At 47.0% G+C, this 18,031-nt stretch overlaps 1 protein-coding gene across 1 annotated transcript; it reads right to left on the reverse strand.

Annotated features, from left to right (window-relative positions):
* Positions 1–7,278: 7,278 nt before the first annotated feature.
* Positions 7,279–16,028, reverse strand: LOC122746401 (zinc finger protein 260-like). The gene is made up of 5 exons (XM_043991974.1): positions 15,927–16,028; positions 12,443–12,569; positions 11,760–11,855; positions 9,911–10,088; positions 7,279–9,625 (listed from the first exon to the last, which is right to left on the reverse strand). Exons 1-5 carry the CDS (start codon positions 15,948–15,950, stop codon positions 8,092–8,094), a joined length of 1,959 nt encoding a protein of 652 aa, XP_043847909.1. The 5' UTR covers positions 15,951–16,028; the 3' UTR covers positions 7,279–8,091.
* Between the last annotated feature and the right edge of the window lie 2,003 nt (positions 16,029–18,031).

Below are 18,031 nucleotides of genomic sequence, written 5' to 3' on the forward strand. Positions count from 1 at the left end.
GAAATGGAAGGAAGCGGAAGTCACGGGGGACGGACTCTAAGGCAAAGCCTTCTGGGAATGGTAGTGCAAGTGAATGGCTAATGCGCGTGAGCAGTGGGCTACGGCCAAGGCCGGCAGCCGGGGGAGGCCTGAAAAGGTTCGGATCTCTCCATCCCATCGGCCGTCCCTGGAGATTTCCAACCGTCACTTTCCTTCCAGCCTCCTCTCAGGATGCCAAGGGAGGAGAATGAGGCTCCAGACCTCCCCCTCACCGCCCCCTCACCCCCGAATGCGCATGACTGACGTCATTCAGCCCACCCATTCTGTCCGCGTCATGCACAGAGCTGGCCCAGGGCAGAGGAAAGCTTTGAGGCCTGAGGACCTGGCTTCAAATTTGAACCCTGTGCCCTCTTTTCTGGAGGATCTTGGGCAAGGCACGTCCCTTCCCTGGCCCCAGTGTCTCTCCAGCCCTGCCACTGGGTCTGCCTCCCGCTAGAGTGGAAGCATCCTGAGGGCAGGGATTGTATTTTCCATGTGTGGCGCCAGTAGTAAAGCAATTCGGGTAATTGTCCCTTCATCTATTTATTCATCCAAGCATCCATCCACCCATCCATCTATCCACCCATCCAAGCATCCATCCATCCAAGCATCCAAGTATCCATCCACCCATCCATCCATCCACCCACCCATCCATCCATCATCCATCCATCCATCCATCCACCCATCCACCCATCCATCCATCCATCCATCCACCCATCCATCCATCCACCCATCCATCCATCCATCCATCATCCATCCATCCATCCATCCATCCACCCATCCATCCATCCACCCATCCATCCATCCACCCATCCATCCACCCATCCATCCATCCATCCATCCATCCATCCATCCATCCATCCACCCATCCATCCATCCATCCATCCACCCATCCACCCACCCATCCACCCATCCATCCATCCATCCATCCATCCATCCATCCATCCATCCCTCCATCCATCCATCCATCCATCCACACATCCACACATCCATCCATCCATCCATCCATCCATCCATCCATCCATCCATCCCTCCCTCCCTCCATCCATCCATCCATCCATCCATCCATCCATCCATCCATCCATCCATCCATCCATCCATCCATCCCTCCACCCATCCATCCATCCATCCACCCATCTATCCATCCACCCATCCATCCATCCACCCATCCACATATCCATCCATCCATCCATCCATCCACCCATCCATTCCTTTTGTGCTCTAGAGTTAAGCCTCTAGGACCTCTCAGCACCATTGAGCATGGGTCACATTCTTCTCCCCCCATTTCTCTAACCCTTAGTGAGCCTCTATTGCCACGCTACTTCCTCTTGCTGCCTTACTGCTGGTTCATCATCCATGTCAGGTAATGCATGAGCCCTCTTTTCTCTCTCTTTTGGCAAGCTCATCCATGCCAATGGGTGTCATTATAGACTCTAAGCCAATGACTCCCAGATATTTATTGGTAACCCAGTCCTATGTCACTTATTATATATTGGACATTGTTTTTTACTTTAGAAAAAAAACAAATATTTTTTTACAATCAGCAAAAATCTGCCTTTTCTTCCTCACCCAACCCACTAAGAATGAAAGAAAAATTAAACCCATTTCAAAGATATAGTGATGCAAAGCAAATTTCTTTCTTGTCTTTACCCAAATATGTGTGTGTGTATGTATATATATATATATATATATATATGTATGTGTGTATGTATGTATGTACAACCTCTCATTTTGTGATGCTGAGTCCTTCACCTCTGTCAGAAGCTGGGTAGCATGCTTCATTCACATTGGGTATTTCAGACTCACTGTCCTTTATAGACATCCCAAACTCAGTATCTTCTGCAGGTGCTGCAGCCCCAGCTGCTCAAATCCCCGTAAAGAAAGTTCTCATCACCATTCCTTGGCATTGTCAAATAGTTCAACATCAGAAATGGATATAAATTTATCAGTAAAAATGAAATTTTACACCCCTATAGAAAGAACTGATAAAAAGAACACTTGTGGATTGTATATATATAACCTGATTGTGATCTTGTGGAGGGGGGAGGAAAGGGAGGGAGGGAGGGAGAAAAATTTGGAACTCTAAATCTGATGAAAATGAATGTTGAAAACTACCCTTACATGTAACTGGAAAATAAAATAAATGTTTGTTGCTAAAAAAAAAATATGGAATTTTAAAAGAGGCCTAACCATGTGCTTAGCTGCTACTGCTGAAGGACCACAGGACCTTTCCCACTGACATGGAACCCAAACCACCCATATAGGTTGTCTCCCCCTTCCAATGTGAGCTGATGGAGAGCAGAGATTAGGTGACTTTTCTAGTTGGATAAAAAGAATAGCTAGCATTTATATAGTACCTACTATGTGCCAAGCACTGTGCTAAGAGCTCTATAAATATTCTCTCATTTGTTTGTCACAACAACAATGGCAGGTAGGTGCTGTTATGATCCAATTTTACGGATGAATAAATTTACCCAAGGTCACCCAGCTAGAAGTTATCTGTGACCAAACTGAAACTCAGGTCTTCCTGACTGCTGGCCCAGCACTCTGTAGACTCTGGAGCCCCCTAGTGGCCTCAGCACTTAGGACAATGCTTCACACTGCATCTTTGTTGTAGTTCAATGGTTTTTCAGTTTTGTCTAGCTTTTTGTTAGCCCTTTTTGGGGGCTTTCTTAGCAAAATGCTGGAGTGGTTCACCATTTCCTTTTCCAGCTCATTTTTACAGATAAGGAAACTAGGGAAAATAGGGTTAAGTAGTTGCACAGCTAGTAAATGTCTAAGGCCAGAATTGAACTCAGATCTTCCTGACTCTAGGCCCAGAACTCCATCTGTGTTTCCACATAGCGGCCCTTGGCACTACACCCAATGATTAATACTTTTTTCTATGATAATAAACATTTTTCTTTAAAGTTTTGAGTTCCAAATTCTACCTCTCTTTCCCTCCCTCCTTTCCCCTCTCACTGAGGTGGTAAGCAATCAGACATAGGTTATATATGTGCCATTACATAAAACCTTACCATATTAGTCATTTTGTATAAGAAAACTTGAACAAAAGAAAAAATGGAACAAAGTGAAAAATAGCATGCTTCGCTCTGTGCTCCATCAATATCAGTTCTTTCTTTGGAGGTGGATAGTATGCTTCATCATTAGTCCTTTGGGATTGTCTTGGATCACTGCACTGCTGAAAGTGGTTAAGTCATTCACGGTTCTTCATCAAACAATATTGCTGTCACTATGCACAGTGTTCTGGTGCTGTTCACTTCACTATACATCAGTTCAAAGCTGTGGAGAGACTAGCTGGGGCTTCATCCTTGACATGTTACACATAGCCTATGGGGCTGCCAGATGAGCAGCAGCAAAGAGTTTGGGGGCTATCTTTAGAGCCCCTCACTGCTCCGCCCCCGACCTCTCTCCTAGACGGAGCATCCTAAGCTCAGAGGAAAATCGTCCAGATCGTCCCCCATCACTAGATATGTGATGACAGATAAATGGGTCACACCTTTGACTGAGCATACCTTTATATTGCTTTCTTTTCATAAAGGAATGGCGATGGCCTAGTTGTTACCTCATGATCGAACCTCATGCCTATCAATGGGAAAGATACTTTCTGTGTTGTGTTCTGCCACTCACACCTTCAAACCCAACACTTTCAGCTGTTCATAACAGCTGTATCATAGTGATAATGCTTCTAGCTTCACCAGAGCTTTTTTTGGAAGGGGGGCAGGGTGATGAGAGTTAAGTGACTTGCCCAGGGTCACACAGCTAGTAAGTGTCAAGTGTTTGAGGCTGGATTTGAACTCAGGTCTTTCTGAATACAGGGCCAGAGCTTCATCCACTGTGCCACTTAGCTGCCCCTTCACCAGAACTTTTAACATAATACCCCAAGAGCTTCAGTACACAGGGACCACAGCAAAGAGAAGGCAAATGGTAATAAATGCTCTCTTTGTTGGGAGCTTCTCCCCTTACCCCTCTCTTGAAACTTTTCATGTTACTTCTCAATACCCAAGTTACTCCAAGGGGGCCACCATCTACTACAACTTGATACTCCTTATGCAAGCTCTTATTTTCTAGGTTAAGCAGATGAGATGAACTAGTCATCTCTGTCAAAGGCCCCAAAAGAGATCACTGATTGGGACCATCAGAACTACTTATGACTCCAACACAACTGAAACTGCTGCTGCTGCTGAGGGACGAGATCCAACTCATTTCTGTCCTAGACAACCTCTTTTTGGTTAACAAGATTGTCTAACAGGCTGATGTGCTACCGTGGGATGGAACGTGCTCTGGAATTCAAGGCTTCTTAAATGATAGGTCACGAGCCATGACGTCACTCATCAACCCTTGCCTGACAATTTAAACAATGATTCAGGACCACCACCACCCCTATCCTGTAGCCACTGAAGTGTGTCTGCAGGGTGTCAGATTGGCAGTGCAGCCAGTCACCAATGTATGTTGTATGACTAAGAGGCCTTAAAAAGGAAATAGTTTCTCATATACGTTAAATGATTTTCTATTAGCAAATGTGGATGGCCTTTTAGTGGGTTTTACCATTTGGTGCCATTCCTAATAGATTAATTATAATCCAAATTCTAATCTGATGGTTGCTAGTATAGCCAAAGATTGCATGCCTTATTCTTTACTATATGCATGTCGAATCTTACCTAGTTAATACAAAGGATAGCATTTTCCTGAAGAACTTGCTAGATTCAATTTCTTCCTCCAGAGTTTTGAGGGACCTCTCTCCCTTTGGCTTCATATTGAAAAATTCCTCTGGGTTTTGTCCATCTTTGAAATTAATACTCCTATTTTAAACCAATATGGACAATGAAGGGATTGTCCAGCAATGTATACATCTTTGACAGACAATGGAAATACCTTTGGTAATTCCCGAGTTCTTTTAATAACCTCAAACTTCTCACTATAACAAAGGCCCAACTTTTTTAGCAATAGTATTTCCAGGAAGTTTCATGCTTATGGATAAAACACTGCAACCACTTAAAAACCAATGATAGGGCAGCTAAGTGGCACAGTGGATAGAGCACAGGCCCTGGATTCAGGAGGACCTGAGTTCAAATCCGGCCTCAGACACTTAACACTTACTAGCTATGTGACCCTGGGCAAGTCACTTAACTCCAATTGCCTCACCAAAAAAAAAAAAAAAAACAATGATAAGGATCACTCAGGTTGTAACTTTTTAAAAAGTAATAAATATTTTTATTTATAGTTTTGAGTTCCAATTTTTAATCCCTCCTTCCCTCCCTCTCTTTCCCGCTCCCTGAGGCAGCAAGTAATCAGATATGGGTTGTACATGTGTAATTATATAAAATATGACCATATTAGTCATTTTGTACAAGAAAACTTGATTCAAAGAAAAAAAAAACAAAAGTGAGAAAGAGCATGCTTCAGTCTGTGTTCCATCAATATCAGTTCTTTCTTTGGAGGTGGATAGTATGCTTCATCATTAGTCCTTTGGGATTGTCTTGGATCACATTGTTGAGAATAGTTAAGTCATTCACAGTTATTCATCAAACGATATTGTTTTGCATCTGTCTCTGTGCACAATGTTCTCTTGATTCCGCTCTCTTCACTATACATGAGTTCATAAAGTATTTCCAGGCCTTTTTGAAGTCATCCTGCTTGTCATTTCTCAAAGCACAATAATATTCCATCACAATCATATAACACAGTTTATTTAGTCATTCCCCAATGGATGGGCATTCCTTTGATTTCCAATTCTTAGCCACCACAAAAAGAGCTGCCAGAAATATTTTTGTACAAACAGGTCTTTTTCTCTTTTGGGATATAAACCTAGCAGTGGTATTACTGGATCAAAGGGTATGCACAGTTCTATAGCCCTTTGGGCATAGTTCCAAACTGCTCTCCAGAATGGTTGATCAGATTGGAAATTAAGGAGCTCACAGTGGTGTGTGAAGACTGCAACACAATGCCAAGATGGCAGAATAAAACCAGAATTTTTGCCCAGTTCTCCCAACACACCCTTCTGCAACAACTTAAAAAAAAAACCAAACCCAATTCTGAGCAAGAAAACTCGAAAAAAGCCACAGTGAGTCATTTTTCAAGCCCAGAACAGGCTAGGAAGGCAGAAAGAGAACCTTGCAAACACTAGGGGAGGAAGTGGACTGGAAGAACAGCACCAGCAGTGGATCACAGTGGCAGGGGCAGCAGAAGCAGGCTGAGTAGACTGAATGGCTGGTCATAGGGAGATCCCAAGGTGGCACTGAGAGCAGGAACAGGAGCTCCCTAGCAACTTGGTTGCTTATTACCCATTTCTAGACCACAGTACCAGGGTAGAGAGAGGAACAGGCATGGTTGTGAGAAGCAGGGGCCCTATTTAAATAACATTAGGGTTTCCAATTCTAATCCTAATTCTGTAGACCAGGAGGGCAGTGACCAAACCTCTCCCAAAATCATGTACTACTCGGAAGAACTGAAAGCTTACAGGCCCCCACTGAAAAGCAGTAGAAGGACATAAAAGACAGAAACTCAGGCCAGACCTCACCCTCCTCCCAGAACTGAGCAGATACATTTATTTCTAATTCTGACTCTAACCCTAAATTTGTTTCTAATAAAATCCAAAGTGAAGAAATAACCTAGGGGAAAAAATGAGCAAACAACAAAAGAAGAACTACCTATACAAAATTTCTAAGATGACTGGGAAACTTAGAAGACAAATGACTTGAAAATACCTACAAGCAAAGCCTCAAAGAAAAATGTAGATTGGATACAAGCCCAACAAAAATTCCTAAAAGACTTAAAGATGAAGGGAAGAAAGAAGCAAAAAAAAAAAAGATTATTTTAAAAATCAAAGAACAGTAAAGGAAAAATTGGGAAAAGAAATGAAGCCTATGTAAGAAAATTATGAAAAAAGAAATGTTTGATAAAAGATGTACAAAAATACTGAGGGGGGCAGCTAGGTAGTGCAGTGGATAAAGCACCAGCCCAGGATTCAAGAGGACCTGAGTTCAAATCCGGCCTCAGACACTTGACACTTACTAGCTGTGGGACCCTAAGCAAGTCACTTCACCTTCATTGCCCTGCCCCCCAAAAATACTGAAGAAAATAACTCCTTAAAAATCAGAATTGGCCAAATAGGAAAAGAGGCACAAAACCTCGCTGTAGAAAATAACTCCTCAAAAATTAGAATTGGTCAAGTGGAAGTTAATGACTCCATGAGACATCAAGAAACAAAATAAAGTCAAATGATTGAAAAAATAGGAAAAAAATGTGAAATATCTCAGAGCAAAAAGAAATGACCTGGAAAATAGATTAAAGATAATTTTTAAATTATTGGACTACTTAAAAGCCATATTTTTTTAAAGGGCCTAGACATCATATTCCAAGAAATTACAGAGGGAAAACTTCCCCAATATCTTAGAATTAGAGAGCAAAATAGAAATTAAAAGAATCCAGTGACCACTCCCAGAAAGAGATTCCAAAATGAAAACTCCCAGGAATATTATAGTCAAAATCCAGAGCTTCCAGGTAAGGAGAAAATATTTTTGAGAGCAGCCAGAAACCATTCAAATACCTTGGAGCCACAGTCAGAAAACACAAGATTTAGCAGCTACCACACTAAAGGATTAGAAGGCTTGGAATATGTTATTCCATAAGGCAAAAGAGCTAAGTTACAACTAATAATAAAATACCCATCAAAACAGTATAATCCTACAGGGGAGAAAATGAACATTTAATGAAAGACAAAGCTTTAAAGCATTCCTGATGAAAAGACTGGAGGTAAATAGAAACTTTGACATTCAAACATTGTCAAGAGAAGCATTCTCAAGGTAAATAAAAGTCAGAAATCATATAGGACTTAAGGATAAACTGTTTATATTCTCATACAGGAAGATGATTCATTGTAACACCCTATGAACTTCTTCATCATTAGGACAATTAGGAATATACTGATATTAAGCAAGTTATTTCCACTCTAGGAAGGTCTTCCTACATTTGCTACAATAAGGTGGTAATTCCTCCTGTGTGAATCCTTTGATGGCAAATAAGTAGTTTCCTGTCTAGAAGTCTTTCCACATTCACTACACTGATAAGGCCTCAGTCCAATCCAATATGAATTTTCTGATGCCGAATAAGGTAGATCTTCAGACCAAAGACCTTTCCACATTTTGTACATTCATAAGATTTCTCTCCAGTATGAAGTGTCTGGTGTAGAATAACATATGCCTTAGAACTGAAGGCCTTCCCACATTGATTACATATATAAGGTTTCTCTCCAGTATGAACTCTCTGATGCCGACTAAGTTCTTTCCTCTCTAAGAAAGCCTTCCCACATTCGTTACATTTATAAGATTTCCCTATGGTATGAATTCGTTGATGTCGCCTAAATTGTGAGCTCTGACAAAAGGTTTTCTCACATTCGTTACATTTATAAGGTTTCTCTCCAGTATGAATTCTCTGATGTTCAGTAAGGCCTTTCTTCTCTAGGAAGGCCTTCCCACATTCATTACATTTATAAGGTTTTTCTACAACATGAACTCTCTGATGCTGATTAAGTGCGTTCCTCTCAAAAAAAGCCTTGCCACATTCATTACATTCATAAGCTCTCCCTACGATATGAATTCTCTGATGTCGCCTAAACAGTGAGCTCTGACGAAAGGTTTTCTCACATTCGTTACATTTATAAGGTTTCTCTCCAGTATGAATTCTCTGATGTTCAATAAGGACTTTCTTCACTAGGAAGGCTTTCCCACATTCATTACATTTATGAGGTTTTTCTCCAGTATGACCTTTCTGATGCAGACGAAGTTTATTCCTTTCTAAGAAAGCCTTCCCACATTCATTACATTCATAAGGCTTCTTTCTACTATGAATTTTTTTATGCTGATTAAGTTGTGAGCTCTGATAAAAGGCTTTCCCACATTCTTTACACTTATAAGGTTTCTCTCCAGTATGAATTCTCTGATGTTGTGTAAGCTGTGTATTCCTAAGAAAAGCCTTATCACATTCATTACATTTATAAAATTTCTCTCCAGTATGAATTCTTTTATGGTTAGTAAGTCCTGTGCTCCGGCTAAAAGTCTTTCCACATTCATTACATTTATAAGCTTTCTCTCCAGTATGAATGCTTTGATGTCGATTAAGTTGTGAACTCTGAGAGAAAACTAGTCCACATTCATTACATTTATGAGGTTTCTCTCCAGTATGAATGCTCTGATGTAGAGTAAGGTGCAAATTAAGTTGGAAAGTCATCCCACATTCATTACATATGTAAGGTTTCTCTCTACTATGAACTTTTTGATGTTGACTAAGGTTCGACCTCTGGAGGAAGGACTTCCCACATTTCTTGCATATATAGGGTTTTTCTCCACTATGACTCTTCTGATGTACATTAAGATCATTGAGCCAGCAGAAGGTCTTCCCACATTTGTTACATTTATGAGGTTTCTCTTGACTATGAACTCTCTTATGTAGAATAAGGTGCCCACTAAACCGGAAGGCTTTCCCACATTCATTACATATATAGGGTTTCTCTTGACTATGACTCTTCTGATGTACATTAAGATCATTGAGCCAGCAGAAGGTCTTCCCACATTCATTACATTTATGAGGTTTCAATCCAGTATGAAATCTGTGATGGGAAGTAATGAATAAGTTTTCCTTTTATTTACTACATATGTAGTCTTCCCCTGGTATGATACTAAATAAGGCCAATTACAATTAGAAAATACCTCATTTGTGCCAAAGACATTATCTTTACTGAGTCTGAAGAAACTTGGAAGTATTTTCTCTGAGTATCACATTTTCTCTATGGGAGAAAAAGAACTGACCCAAGACTCAAACTTCTACCCCATTTATAACTTTCATGAGATCTCACTGTCCTGGGATGTTTTCCTTAGGGGTGATTTTTACTTACCTAGAAGATTCATCCATGTTGTTCTGCCTTCTCTCCAATGGGGCATCACATTCTAAAGCTTCTCCCTGGTTGGTAACATAGGCTTGATGATGCCTTGGCAATCTTCCCTCATCGATTCCTTTCAAAGTAACATCAAGCTTTGCAGTGGGCTCCTTGGCTTCAGCTATCACTTCCCAATCTGAAAGAAATGCACAACAGCACAAATGCTACCTTGCAGGACACAAGTAAACTATTTCCTTGTTTTCTGTCAATTTCATTAACTTTCATGACAATTATAGATTTGTTTGTTGGTGACTGCCCTGTTCCTCACCCTTTTCTTTCCTGTTTTCTGGTCCCCAAGTTCCTGATTTGACAAGTTCTAATCTCTTTTGTGCTCCAGTGGCACTGTTTAGTATCTGCGGTATGATAGTATGTACACTGTTAATTAAAAAAAAAAGGAGGGGCAGCTAGGTGGCGCAGTGGATAAAGCACCGGCCCTGGATTCAGGAGGACCTGAGACACTTGACACTTACTAGCTGTGTGACCCTGGGCAAGTCACTTAACCCCCATTGCCCCGCAAAAAAAAAAAAAAAAAGGAGAGGAAATCACATTAAAACTAGCCTAGAGCCACCCACCAGCTTTTCTTGCACAAAGTTTTAACATGATTTTCCCTCCTTTTCTGTAAATAATATACATAATATCACCTGTTTGGGGGTTAAAGGAATATTCTTTGATGTGCTAAAAAAAGGTATATGTAGGAAAAAGAATGACCTTTCATTTAAGGCTTAAAAAACAAAACATTGATCCTCCTATCAACCATGTGACACTACCAAGTCAGTGATGCACTTTCCAAATGAAGGGGTTTAGAGTCACACTGCTTAGTATCAAAACCAAGAGCGTAAGCCCGATCTTCTGACTCCTAGACCCAAAGGCTCTATCTCATTAGGCTGCCTCTTTACCAAGGGCAGTTCACTTCATCCAAACAAATCTAATGAAAGAGTGGAAGCTGTACAGGATCCACACGAGCTATGGAAGGTTTTGTGTTCCAACAACGAGCACTGTCTACTCTTTGCCGTGGATGATACTCAGATGCCCTAGTCCAGTCCAATCATTTTGCAGATGAGGAAAGAGAAGGTGAAAGGTCACACCGCTATGAAGCAGCAGAAGCAGGACTCAAAGGTGGCGTGCCTTCCACATCACTGCAACTTGTATTATGAGGCAGCCAGAGCCAGACAGGTTTTTGTGACTGAAAACACCCAAAGCCTTTGGTCTTCAGTCTTTACCCAAGATGCTGTAACTCTGGCTAGGCTTTCTAGGCTCATCATAGCAGCATCCCTTGTGCCCATGTGAATCGCCAGCAACAGGCTGTGGTTGTTCAACCGTTACATATCGACCCGTGCCCCAGGAAGACAACAAAGAGCTGCCTCAGTGCTTCTGCACAGGAAGTCACCAAACACTAGCCTGTCCTGATGCTGCCTGGGGGACTCCAACCCCCATGGACGCAGGCCAGCATCCCTTAGACAATGAGCCATCCCTCTTCAGATTCTCAGTGGCCAGCCTCCTCCTCCCATCCAGCCTCCTGGCATGCTCTGGGATTCCTCCAGGACTCTTGCATCTCTCCCCCGAAGGCCTTCTCCCAGCTTTCGAAGGAACATTTCATGTCCTTTAGAGCCTGGAAGAGGGTGTCCCTCAAGGCCCTGCTAGGTGGCTTTCTCTAAGAGGAAGAGACTGTTCTTCAATAGGTGCATTAACAGCTAGGCAGGAACAGGCCCCCTCACTGCATGCCAAAAGGCTGCCAGGCCACCCTTGCCCCATCAACGACCAACCAGCCACCACACCGAACCAGGAGTGGCCATGCCTCCTCACTCACCGGCACAGCAGCTCCAGGAGGCATCTCCCTCTGGCATCCAAGGGGCTTCCCCTCGCTCCAACTGGCAGATCACCGCTGGCGTGGGAATCACCAGGCCTGTTCATTAAACAAGGGAAGGTTTTATGGACAAAGATCCCCTTCTCTTTTCTGGAAAAGAGGTTGGGGAGGGGCTTTGGGAGCTTGGAGGAGCTAATCTGGGGCTAATCTTTTCTGGAAAAAGAAGGCATGCTGGGAAGATCCAGAGAATTGGTCCAAAAGGCCTCTAAAAGATGCACATTAAGGCTCTGTTCCCCAGGACTCATGGAGGCGGGGGTGGGCCCCACAGTGGAGCTGGGCTCATAAAGAAGACCACGGCACTGCCTGTTGAGAAGGTGAACTCCTTGGAGAGCAGGCAGGCCTTCTGTGGCTTTCTGGTGTCTGCCCGGCACATCAGGTGCTTAACAAATGCTTTGTCTGTCTCCAAATGCCTGGAACATGACATGAGAATCTTGGACCTGAGGAAACAGAGTCGGGGAGGCCTGTGGAACCCTTCCATCCAGAGGCCTGGTTCTGGGGGCAGTACTAACAGGCAGCCCAGCCAGCCTCTCTCCAGGCTTAGGTATATTTGGTTTCCATAGGCCAAAGAATAACTGCGTGTAAGAGAGGCCAGATTCTGGCTCCTCAGAGGGGGAAGCCGTCCTCACCCAGGCAGACCAGGTTCCTGTAGTTCTCCAACATCACGTCCCTGTACAAGTCCTGCTGAGAAGAGTCTAGAAGCCGCCACTCCTCTGGGGTAAAGGGCACAGCCACATCCTTGAACGTCACAGATTCCTGAAACAAACACATCTGTGGCTACCTGGACCTGGCAGGATTGCCCAGGATCAGCAGTGGGCCAAGCAATGGACCAAGGCAACCAAGTACTGAGCGCCCACCTGCCCAACGTCCCTTGTACTAGATCTACACAACACAAACAGTGCCCATTCACCCTACACCTTTTTGGTTTACAAAATCCTCAACTGAGGCAGGAAATAAGAGTCGTCATGTTCCCCGTCTCACACACGAGAAAGCTGCTGGCATCTAAGGGCAACAGAAGAAGGCATCTGGTCTGAACCTGCACACGAATCAAAGGTCACCGTCCCCATGGAGGAGGGGTCCAGCCAGCCTGTGGGGTGAAGAGCCCTGTTCCCAAACTGGAAGGTCCTAAGGGCTAACGAGTTTTTCATTACATCTAGACAGCTGCCCTTTCACACCTCCATAAGGGAGACTCTAGTAGCCTTCTCACACAACCTTCTCATTCCTCCTCCAAGCTCCCAAAGCCCCTACCGAACCTATCAGCTGAGACCCTTGCCCCCCATGGAGACCATTCATTGCAAGCTCTGGTCCCTCCCCTCCTCCCATCTCTACTGAACACAGAGTCGGCCCTTCTCTTGGCCACACAAACTCCTCTACCTGCTCAAGCAATCCCTTCTCCTCCAAGAGACCGGCCCATTTTCAATCTCTTCCTGTCTACTGGCTCTTCCTCTACTGCCTACAAACACGCCCATGTCCCCCCATCCCCCCAAAACCCTCCTGGATCCTTTCATCTCTGTTCTGATCTTTGCTCTTGTCTCTTCTGGGGCTAAACTCCCTGAGAAGGCCGCGTCAATAGGGCCTTCCAAGCTCACTGTCCCACCCCAGGTGACCTCAATCCTCCCTCTCCCTGATCTGATTTATTTGAGGCCTCGGCCTCCACTTTCTGTGGCCCTCTGTGTCCTGGGTCGCCTCCTACCTGTTAGACCTCCTTCCCAATCTTATCACGGACCTTATTCAGGTCACACCCGCTAACCAGGGGTGTCCACAACCCTAACCCTCTGCTCTTTTCTCTCTAAACTACTGCATTTGGCGATCTCTTTAACCACCCTGGTTTCAGGGATCATCTCTTGGCCCAATGATTCTCAAATCTACTTCTCCAGCCCCCATCTCTCTGCTAACTTCCATATGCCCTCTAGACATCTCACACTGGATGTCCGATAGACATTTTCAACTCAACCATGTAACACAAAACTCATCTCCCTCCTGGCCTTGCTGGGACTATCGAGGGCACCACCATCTTCCCAGGAACGCAGGCTGGAAACCTCAACTGTCGCTCCCTCTTGACCCCCACAGCCAATCTCTTCCTGTGGCCCATTGGTCTTCACTTTCTAATGTCTCCTACATACAGCCCACCCCTTCTCTGACACTGCCCCCCCCCCGCCCCCCACGAGGCCTGGACTCCTGCAATGGCCTTCTGGTTGGTCTCCCTGTCCAAGCTCCACCTAATCCTCCATTCAGGGGTCACATTCATCTTCTTGAAGGACAGATCCAAGTCAGTCCCTGCCCTCGCTGCATCAACTCCAGCACCTCCCGATCACCTCCAGGATCAAACACGAAACCCCGTTTGGCATTCAAAGCCCTTCCCAATCTAGCCCCCATCCTGTCCAGTCCAGCCTGCTTCCTCCTCCAATCCCACCCCCCCACGGCTTGTTTGATCCAGTGACACTGGACTTCCAGCTAGGCCTTGGACAAGGACCTCCCCTTGCTTCCCTGGGCCTGGATCGCTCTCCCCCCATTTCTGGGGCTCCCAACTTACTTCCCAAGAAGCCACAACTGTCCTTTTACCCTTTCCAGAGCGGGCTCCCCCTGAGGCTTTTGGCTCGGCAAGGGCAGAACCCCGCTTCCTGCCTTTCTTTGTCCGCTCCACACTTATCCCGGTGCTGACTGACTGTTTGGGCCCAGCAGAGTGAGCCCATGGTTCTCTCCCGCAGACAGCCCTGCCCCGCTCGCTGCCGGCTCTGCCCGCTTTCCAGACATGGCTGGCGTGCCTGGGCTCCAGTCCCGCTCCCTCCTAGACCAAGCTGCCCCACCACCAGCCAGCATTACCCAACCATAGTGCCCATGTGCTTTCTAGCCCCACCCTAGGTCCGCCTGGCACACAGGAAAAGCTCAATGAATGTGCACTCATTGACTGAACCCTCCCCTCACTCTCTGGTGAGCCCTCCCAAGACAGCCTGCGCTGGCTTAGTGGCCAAACCCAACGCCCTGTTCTCCATCTCCTGGACAGCCCTAGACACCGTGGATCATCCTCTGCTCCCTCATTGGCCACTTCACGCTTTAGGGGCCGCTCCCCAGAACTCTGGGCTTGGCAGTGAATCCACTCTGGGGGGCCTGACACAAGAGGGGGGGGGGCTTCCTTGGCTCCCTGAATCCCAGTCCAGGTACTCAAGGTGGCTTGCTTCACCAGGAGAGAGGAGCCCCACCTTCCCCAAGAGCCGTGACCTCCAGCCTTGCCCCCAGTTCTCCCAGGAGGGCAGGCTCAGGAACGAGCAAGAACAGCCTCTCCCCCTCCCCTCCTACGTGAGGAAAGTCAGTCCAAAGGGCCCATGGGGGCCTTCTATGGAGGAGGACGGGTCACCGGGACCCACAGCGGGGCTGGGGTGGGGGCGGCCCTGAAACCCGAAGGGCCCGATGGCCCTGGGCAGGGCCCCTAACCCACGGGCCCCGGGGAGAGAAGGGGGAGACTGGACTAGAAGCCGGTGATGTGGTCATGGCCCGACTCGCTCTTCGGGACCGAACCTGGCCCTTTATTGGCAGTCCCCGGAGGGTATGTCCCTTCCATCTCCGGCCGTTCTGCTGGGGGCCAAGCGGGCCGGGAGCTGCCCAGGGCCACCAGCCAGTGTGTGAGGCCGGATCTGAACTCGGGGTACCGGCCTTCTGGCAACAGGTGGGTCTGAAACTGAACGTCCCAGCTCCGGGCTCCGGGGAGAGCCCGAAGGCAGCCGTCTATGCAGCTTGGTCACTACGACTGAGCAGTGTGGACACGAGGCTTAAGGAGCCCTAAAACCGCAAGGCTGGAGAGCCCCCCCCCCCTCAAATTGGGGGCTGGGCACAAGCCGTTCCCGAGCCCCCGACCCCGTCATTTATGCCCCCTCCCCAGGGCTCTCGATGAGGTCAAGGTCAGCCCTCTGTCCACTCCCCCCCCCCCCCCCGTCCCGTGCCAGGCCCGATGGGGGAGGGGCACAGAGGAGCCTTTCTTAGGCGCCTCCTTTGGTCCGGAGGCGGGAAAGTGACCCGGCCACAGGACTGCCCAGGTAGACTGCGGGCATATAATGGGTGTTTACAGCCAGCCCCCTTCGGGCCCCCACCCCACGCCCTCCCCACGTCCCCACTCACCACAGGCTGGGGCCCGGAAGCCATGGCTCTGCCTGGTAGCTCCCGCCAGTCAGGAGCCCAAAAGCCAGGGGGAGGCAGAAGCTGAACTACTGAAACTGAAGGGGGCGGGGCCGTGGAGGCCACGCCTCCTGACGGCACCGGCCAATTGAAACTGCTGAAACCACGTGCTGAGACCAGAAGAAGGAAGGCCCGGAGCGGGCGGGGTCAGGGGTGGGGGAGGAGCCGGCTCAGGCACCTCCCGGTCCAGCAAAAGAGCAGCGTTCGGCGGCAGCTAGGGGGCGCAGTGGATAAAGCACCGGCCCTGGATTCGGGAGGACCTGAGTTCAAATTCGGCCTCAGACACTTGACACTTACTGGCTGTGTGAACCTGCAAAAATAAAAAGTCAACTATAAAAGAGCAGCGTTACCGCAGATTGGCTGCCATCCTTGGCCACGCCCCCTCCCGGCAAGGAGCAATGAGGAAGCGTGCCGGCGACGGGAAGGCGGATTCTCAGCGCCACGCCCCTCCTCTGCCTCTGCCCCTCCCCCAGCATACCCCCCCTGGGGCCGGCTCCGAAACGAGGCGTCAAGCTTCCACTGCCGGCCTAGGGCAGCTGACCGGGAAAAGGAACAGGCTGGCCCACGGCAGCGCTCGGAAAGGCTTCTGGGAAATGTAGTCCGGAGAAGCCCGGCGTACCAGTGCGCTTGCCCAGAATCTCTGGCAGCTCAGCGTAGGACCGGGAAAGCCAGAGCAGGGTGTCTCCGCTGCCCCAGACCCGGCCGCCCTTCCAGCCTCCGCCCTGGGATGGTCGCTTCTTCCTCGCGGTGACTTTCTTGTTTGCTCCGAAGGGAAACGCCCACAGTGACCGGGACCACCCGCCCAAAAAGTCGCGAGCAAACCTAGCCCCGCAGGCGGCCGGCTTCATCCCCTGGGCCCTCCTTCCTCATTGGCGGAGTAGCAGAGAGTCCCAACCTCCGCCTCCAGCCGCCCTCCCCCTACGACCCTCCCCCTTCTCATGACTACGTGGGGTCGCCACCAGCGTCATTACACTAGCGCGGCTGAGCCGGGGGTCTCCCGTAGGTCAAGTCCCAGGGTCCGCGCTGCTAGATTGGCATACTGAGTCTGTCCCCGCTCCATCCTGATTGGCTGGAGGCTGAGTAGGGATCTGGGGACTTTCCTACGCTGTACAGATTGGCCGGAGGGGCGGGGGGACTTTCCGGACCCCTCCTGTTGCTAAACCACAGCATACAGGGGACTTTCCGCAGGTCCTGTGTCCTGAGAAGACAACGCCTTACAATGCTTTCTCACAATCCCCCCTCTTTATTTCTCCTCACTATTACTATTCCATGACTGTGGTCATAGCTGCCACCACTCATGAAACTTACTTCCTCCCAAAATATAGCATCAGAGTCAACATCATGAACAGCATTCCCTGACATCAGGTCTCTTCCACTCCCACTCCCAGTGTCCATTCACTTAGTTTTCATCCTGGGTCTTAGATGCCTCATGTAGTGGTCGTCTCTGGAGTTCCTTGGGGCAGTCTGGCGGATGTCTTGTCTTCAGGGTTCATTTCTCTGGTTTCTAAATTACTTCCTGTTAAAATCTCTTGCAAAACAAATCCCAATACAAATTGGTACAGCTTCTCAAATTCTACTTCTCCAATCACTAGTCTATAGATATTTATGAGTGCCCCATGCTGTTCACAACTTTATCTAATTCTATATCTGACACAGACATTGTTAATATCAAGCCAAAGGCATACACATAAAACATACAAGCTAAATATTTCATAATGCTACAAAAAGCAAAACTTTTAAACTTTCCAAATTACATACACTCTAATTGTTTAGATTCTAGGCCAAATAGCTTGAATCTTAGACCTGCATCTCACCCAGATATTCCAGTATTAACCTAAGGGTGAATACATGATGATCAATGACATTATAGAGATTTGCCATAAAAGAAGAAAGATAAAACTCTCAGGGAATAATGATTCCTGAATTTCATGTCCACTCCAGGCAGAAGTTATATAGACAGCCAAATGTAACATCCCAGGCTTAAAATCAGCCAGGTGGGACAGTTCTCATTCTTAATTGAATCACATAGGTTTTACTCTATCCTTTAC

This window comes from Dromiciops gliroides, chromosome 3 (genome assembly GCF_019393635.1).
Source record: "Dromiciops gliroides isolate mDroGli1 chromosome 3, mDroGli1.pri, whole genome shotgun sequence".
In the NCBI taxonomy this organism is placed as follows: domain Eukaryota; kingdom Metazoa; phylum Chordata; class Mammalia; order Microbiotheria; family Microbiotheriidae; genus Dromiciops; species Dromiciops gliroides.